The sequence below is a fragment of the Sceloporus undulatus genome, chromosome 2, assembly GCF_019175285.1.
Source record: "Sceloporus undulatus isolate JIND9_A2432 ecotype Alabama chromosome 2, SceUnd_v1.1, whole genome shotgun sequence".
Classification (NCBI taxonomy): domain Eukaryota; kingdom Metazoa; phylum Chordata; class Lepidosauria; order Squamata; family Phrynosomatidae; genus Sceloporus; species Sceloporus undulatus.
In genome coordinates, this window is record NC_056523.1 from 253,500,000 (window position 1) to 253,507,681 (window position 7,682).

At 37.1% G+C, this 7,682-nt stretch overlaps 1 protein-coding gene across 1 annotated transcript; it reads right to left on the minus strand.

Annotated features, from left to right (window-relative positions):
• Nucleotides 1–2,818: 2,818 nt before the first annotated feature.
• TDGF1 (teratocarcinoma-derived growth factor 1) lies at nt 2,819–6,918 on the minus strand. The gene is made up of 5 exons (XM_042448494.1): nt 6,905–6,918; nt 6,517–6,566; nt 5,690–5,836; nt 3,224–3,338; nt 2,819–2,930 (listed from the first exon to the last, which is right to left on the minus strand). Exons 1-5 carry the CDS (start codon nt 6,916–6,918, stop codon nt 2,819–2,821), a joined length of 438 nt encoding a protein of 145 aa, XP_042304428.1.
• Between the last annotated feature and the right edge of the window lie 764 nt (nt 6,919–7,682).

Genomic DNA, 7,682 nt, shown 5'->3' on the forward strand with positions numbered 1-7,682 from the left:
CTGGTTTTAATTTGTTTCTGATTGTGTAACTGTTTTAACTTTTGTATTTTGTGGATTTTTACCTTTTTTAAAAATTGTTGTAAGGCACTTTAAGACCCAATCTGCGGAATAGGTGAGATAGTAATTAATAACACTGACTGTATTTACAAATGAGCTTTCCTGATGTATCTTCAAATTTATTTTTTGCCTTTTGATTTTCTGTACCTGTCACTCTGTGCCACCACTTTTACATCATAGCTTCCTTCTGTAGCTTGATGGGGTTTGTAGTTTGGTAAGGTACTCTGATGGTGTCTTCTAAATTAACCTTGGAGCTCTTTAAATACTTAATTGAACTACAGATGCTAGCATTCTGTATGGTGAAGCCATGGCAGTTAAAGTGGGAAAGTGCTATAATTGTGTAGTGGGATTACACCCTGAATTAGATTTGGGTTGCCAGGTCCAACCACAGAACTAACTACTGTCCCCCTTAAAGAGTTTCATAGTTTTACTAAATGTCTCTCTTCCAGCTCTCATATGCTACTGTGCTGGAGAATTAACAACTTCACTAGCTGGTGACATTTTGCTGCCCAAACAATTAAACAGGCAGAGAGGCATAAAGGAGCAAACCTAAGTGGCAGCCTTAGCTTTTTCTTCTTCCTGTGAACACTCAAACTGTTGGGAGAAATAACTGTAGCATCTATTGATAATGCACTTACTGTTTAGCCAGAATCTGCCGAGTATCTAGGTCAGCTAGGAGTAGTAGAAACTGGATTTTTAAAAAGAAAAAAAGGTATGATCAGTTAATGCCTCTTCTCTTTAAGGCTCACATATCCTGGTGGATGACTGGAGTATTTAACTAAAGGTTGAGTCTCCCTTACCTGGAATTCCAAAATCTTAAATATCTCCCAAACCAAATCTTTTTGCATGGGTGGCTGAGATAGTGACACCTTTGCTTTCTGATAGTTCAATATACACAAATTTTGTTTCATGCACAAAATTATTAAATATACTGTATAAAATTACCTTCAAGCTATGTGTATAAAGGGTATATGAAACAAATGAATTGTGTTTCGAGTTGGGTCTCATCTCCAAGATATCTCAGTGTGTATATATATGCAAATACCACACACACCCATCCAAAACATTTTGGTTCTAAGCATTTCGGATAAGGGAGACTCAGCCTGTACTCAACAACAGGCATCTATCCCACAGCTTCTCTCACCTTGGTGACAGTTTTTCCACCCTTAAAACAAGAGCCCATCCAGTTATCTCATGGCCAAAAAGTCAGCTCTGCCATTAAAATTTGGAAGCACTATTCCAGTCAAGATTCATTTTATTCCATGGCCTCCTTTTTGCCATTAGAGCAATACATGCACACCGTAGATAATGAAGCCTCTGACAAAGAAGCTCAATTTTTTTGTTTACAAAATCTTCATGCCTGCCCAGTTTATCCCTTTTCCCCCCACATCTGTTGTCTAGCTGGAAGGTTTGTAAAATCAGAATTGGCATTAGGAAGATGGTGAAGGGGGGCTCAAGAAACAGACTTTCAGTACTGGGTTGCAGTGATGTTCTCTGCACTAAAAAATGCAATAATGATTGAACTGAGAAAGAGCACAATTCTACTGTAGCTGATCCTACTGCAGCAGTATATACCAGCTTGCAATGGGCAAGCTAAAGAGCAGCTAGAATCCTTTAGTAAGCACATACGAACAGCAAAACAGAGAAAATAGGAAACAGATTAGCTGGCTTTACCAGCTACTGACAGCATCTTGAAAACTATAGAGCTACAGTTTTGTTTCCAGAATGGAAATCATAAGAGCAATGGAGGACTGTGAGATGTATATGTGTGTATCTCCCTGGATGTATTTTGGAAGACGCTTTCAGGGGAATTCTAGAAGGTTCAAAATGTTTTCATTCATTTTGCAAGGCATTTTGCATGTAAATTTACTTAGTAAAAAATAAAATGTTTGCTGAAATATGTTAAACTGCTTATCTTTTCATGGTTTAGAAACCTGGTCCCTTTCTTTCCATGTTATTTCTATTTCTGGTACCAAATTTTTGGTTAAAGAAGTAATGCCCAGGAAAACATATTTTGTTAACTGAGGCCCGATTTAAATGGGCGATATGAGGTGCCCCCGTCATGTGCGAGGGGCGGCACTTTCAAACGCCCCTTGCCCCTCGCACGTGACAAGGGCAATGGCGGCACCTATACACACGGGCATCGCCATTTTGATGTGACGGATGCCGTGGGCCACACAGTTTGTCCACTGTGGCTCCCTCGCGCAGCAAACTAGGGTGGCGGCAGACCGTCCCTTTGTGCAGTTTGTATCCCGCCTGAGGTATACCTGTATAAGACTTCTTACATGTGTCTAACCATATTTCACATTATCTCTCTCTCTCAAGCTTTCCTTTTGTTCAACTATAGTTGGTAATGCATGGACATTGATGATCAATGGGACTAGGACTATTGCTACAATGCAAAATTATGTAGTTTGACACTGCTATAACTCTCATGGCCCCATCCTATGGAATCCAGAATTTGTAGCTTGGTGGTGTATCAGTACTCTCTGACAGAGAAGGCTAAATATCTCACAAAATCCCAGAATTCCATAGCATTGAGCCATGCCATCTAAAGCAGTGTCAAACTGAATTATTTCTGCAGTGTAGATGCAGTCTAGGAAACCAGTCTCTATGACCCTGAATAGCTCCTTCCTCTAACTTACTCCTCCTCTTCGTTTCTTTCTCTTTTGACTAATATACCAGTGAATCACAACCCCTTATAGTTCTGCCACCTGAAACCCTATCCAAATTAGAAATCTAAATGTTTATTTAGATGATGCTATCTCTTACCACATCCAGCTTGGGTAAAACAGTTGAGAGTCCCATAAATGCACCGGCACAACTGACATCCTTCTTGAGACCACTCGCCATGTCCAAGTGCACCACAACTCCTAAGAAAATGGGAAACACATGAAGAAAGATGAGGTCCTATTATTCCCAGACAAACATCCATCCACAAATCAAACTCTGGATCACTTCCTGTCAGAAAAAAGGGTATATCCTGGGCCTAAAATGGCCCAGGAGGTGGCAAAAAATTAAATTAAATTAAATGGAAAATTGTTCCAGAGCCATTAGGAGACTTTGGAGATATTTTATTTTTCAATTTCCCCCCTAAAAATTTTGGGAGGAAGCACCCCTGGTTAAAAGCATTACATTCACTAATACACAACACACTTTTACATACCTGATCCTTGTGTCATATTCACAGTGTCTTCCAGTGAAGTGTTTGGGACATATGCAAAAGGTCCCCAGGAAACAAGTCCCTCCATTTTGACAACAATGTTTGTTCAATTTGCTGGCTGGAATAAAGAGCATGGAAAAATAAAATACAATACAGTGAGATTCATCAGCTACTGAAATACTGATTTAAAAAACCAGCTAACTTATAAAATGGTATGGGGAATCTTGCATAGATTATAGGTGGTCTATTCCTAAATATTGGGAGCCAGCATGGTGCAATGGTTTGAATGTTGGAATATGACCCTAGAAACCAGGGTCTGAATCTCTACTGAACCAAGAAAACCCAACTGGGTGACCCTGGACAAGTCACACTCTTTTATCCACAGAGGAAGGTAAAGGCAAACCCACTCTGAGCAAATCTTGCCAAGAAAACCCCAAGGTAACACCCCACCCTAATTGTGTTATTATTGCTACAAAAATAATAATAATCTTGTGCACGTTTCATAACAGATTTTATTTTGATGAAAGTGACCACTACAAATGACACACTAACAAAGAACACTGTGACCTTTGTTCTGGATGGAAACAGTTCTGAGTTTATAAGGCTGAATTATAAATATCCCTTCCTAATCTAAAAACTACAGAATTCCGTAGGATGAAAACATGTTGGTTAAAGTAGAACCACTGTGTTATAGCACTATAACTGTAAGGTGTGAAAGGGCCCCATGTCTAGTATAATTGGACTCAAAAGCTTACACATTGAAGAGTTGCTGCAGCAACAGATTTCATGTACTAATTGGATAGGGTTGATCTAGATGACCTTTAAGGTGATTTCCAACATTGTAATTATTTTTAATGAGTTACATTTTATGCACTCTTTTCTTCTAATGAACTAATAGGCTCTCATCCCCCCTACTTCCATCATTATAATAACTGTCAGATGGTTTAGTCTGAAAAAAAGAGCATTCCTACAACACAGACATTCAGGAGAGTGGAATCAGTATTTCCTAAGACCCAGTGTAACACCCACTTTAACTACTAATTTTTAGGATTACAATAAATTAAGCATTTAGAAATACATTTAGGCATCCATAGCAAAGAAAAGAGTCAGAAACTGGGGAGCATCCACTGAATTCTGAAAACTGGAGACATGTCTCAAGATGCTCAGCAGCTTTTCTACAGATGGCTTCTAACACCAGTGGAGATAGCCAAAATATATAACAAACCAAAAAATAATTGTTGGAAATGTGGGCAAACAAATGGTACCTTCTATCATATGTGGTGGAAGTGTGATAAGACTAAATAATAGTGGAGGGAAATACACAATGGAATAACAGAAACACAAAAATTATCTATTAAATATACTAACTAGTTTTGGAATTCAGACAGGGAAAGTAATGGGTGTATACTCCTATATGCAGTAACAGCTGCTAGACTGGCCTACACTAAGAAGTGGAAAGACTGACAAATCCCAAATATAGGTGATTAGATCTTAAAACTAATGGAAATGGCACAGATGGACAAATTAACAATGTACATGAGCAATAAGACACTGCAAACCCATGAAGACAAATGGGAAAAAATATCTAACTTATGGAAAACAGAGATGAAACAATATTAAGAGAAATACTTGAAGTACTTTACAGATGTATATAGGTGTATATCAAAGAAAAAATAACAAGATTATATAAGATTTAATAGTAGAGGTTAATATAATGGTATGAATATAGATATGTAATATGGTTGAACTTTGTTTTTGTTGTTGTTGTTAAAAGGTAACAACAACAACAACAAAGATGGGGTTTTTTTATTAAGCAGACAGCCTGATCTGTTTCAGCTTCTGTATACTCAAGGTCTTAATATTTTTGTTAGCCAAGTAAATGGTTTGAGTTCCTGGTCCAGAAATTTCTAAACTTTTGATTCTAAGCAGCCCTTGAAGAAGGCCCTAAAGAGTATACAAAGGGTGAAATGTGCTGGGCTCTATTTAACTAATTATCCTTTCCTTTGAGCATCTGGAGAGATGTTTCCATTTTTTTCTGTGGAATTCAAAGAAAAGGACAGGCAAGGTTACCAAGAGAAGGCAAACAGAACATGTTTGCATTATTCTGTTCAATCTTTGGCCTTAAATGGATATGATACAAGCAACAGGTGTTCTGGGCATGTATTGGATTTTAGTATGCCTAGTTGCCCTTCTTTAAGCAACTGTTTTGTTGTGCTAATGCAAAACATAGTTGATGGTCTAGTTCTAGATAATCTTCCCAATTATCTAGCAACAAAACTATCTTTTCAAGAGGGAACACCTGTAATCAGTCATTATGAAAACAAGTTCAACAGCCCCTTGAGCTCAGTACAAGGTACATCTGAGTGAACATATTTCAGTTTAACAAATCTATCTTTTTAAAAATATATATTTTGAAAAATTCTATCTGGCCCAGGAAATAGACAGCTGTTCATTCAACAAGTAACATACCATCTGTGATCCCAATGAAAGGTAAAACATTGGAAGATTTGTTCTTCTTCTTCTCAGAATTGAGATTATTCAGAACATTAAAAGTTTCCAGAGGTGTATTCAGCTTCTTGTGGTTTGAGATGTTATCACAACCTTCTCCTTCACAAGCTTTAAAGAGAGAAAATATCCAGATCATCCATCAGTGAGCATACAACAGCTATTGTAACATCAAAAATAAATGCCATCATTTCCTTTTTAAATGAAGTTGCTTTCATTGCAATAGGGATCAGAAAATAAAGAGAGGATCTACACCTAGGAACAGAAAACTGAAGTTCAGTTTTAGAATTATTTTAACATCAGATGTAATATATTCCTAGGATTTTGTAGGAGAATATTGTTGCATCCTATCACATTTGGAACCTGTCAAGAGGCTCTCACTGTGAGACAAGTCAGCTAAGGGAGGTCTAAACAGTTCCAGCATATCCATTGATTACAACACAGACATTCTTCTGCTGGTGTATTTGCCTATCAGGCACCATGCTATAAAGGTCCTATAATCTTTTAGAGTTCCTATATCAGATTCCCTAGTTTCTGGAAAGTTGTCGTGGGGAGATGCTCTCCATTTCTACAATGGTGGGGCCTCAAAATGGTATTTGCAGGTTGTTGTTTTTTAAGGTGAATGATTCATAGCAAAATCTTTATTATATTTATTATATTGTTGTTGCTGCTGCTTAAATTACATAGAACAATTGGCAAACAGAACAAATGGCAAATGCAGGTGAATGATTCACAGCAGCATCTTTAGTTTGGTTACATGCATATTACCTTAATTTTAAAAAAATCCTTACCATATCCTATCTGGATCAGTTGTACTGACAGAGCCACACCAATCAAAACCCTGAAACAGAGAAATCTAAGTAAATGACAAAAAGACAACCAGCTTCATTTCAGAGCAACATGTTAGTTGAAATTAGTTTAAACACAACCACAATAGGAATACATCACTGTAACTTCAGAAATTATAATAATACATCCATGAAGCAAAATTAAATTAGTCCTTAGATATAAAAATCACTGAATACATTGAAGAAAGTTCTGCTATGCCTAAAACATAGTTCATTCCCTGATTTTTTAGGAGAAGGTAGAAAATGATTACTAAATTGCTAAGAGATGTCTACAATGAAATTGCAAATTTAGTTCACATGCTAGTTCACCTGACAAAGTGTATTTATTTACCTTAAACTCTGCATTTTCTCAGTACTATCTTCTTTTTCCAAATCCACCTGTTGTGAAATTTGATGCACCCCAGATGACAATTGGCACCTCTGATAGAGGGAAGCAGAATGCAAAAAGTGAATGGCAGTTACACAGCTTGTTCAATTTATAAGAAAAAAGCTCTTTTATTTCTTGAAACAATTGATGCTATAATGTTTCTCCTCCCATTTTGTCACCTGACTCTATTGACTTAATAGAGTTGCCTGAGGATGAGATTAATGTCCTTACACAGGTATCTGAAAACAAAAACAGCAGCTTTCAGATATACTTAATTCTGATTTTTTTTCTAAATGCAGCACTTTGTCAATGTCTCTATTCTTGACATGAATTTTCTGAGAAAAATGTTCTATAATGTTTAACTGTTTATACTTATCTTCTTGAACAACGGGCAAGAAAGACAAGGCAAACAGGTTGCAGAATAATTCCTTTAGAAAACATTATTTTTTTCCATATTACTTTTGAGATTTACTCATACAGTCCTTTCACGACATCTTAGCATCTTTAAGTCTTTAGCCAATACCAGTACCAGTGCTAGGGAATCCTGGGAATTGTAGTATATTGTGGCACCAGAGCTCTCTGACAGAGAAGGCTCACAAAACTACAGTTCCCAGAATTCCCTAGCATTGAACCAGGGCACTTAAAGCAGTCTCAATTTGGATTATTTCTTCAGTGTGTTTTGGACCTAAATCGAGTGTCATGGTTTACAATGTGGCTACTCTTAGGACATCTGGATACAACC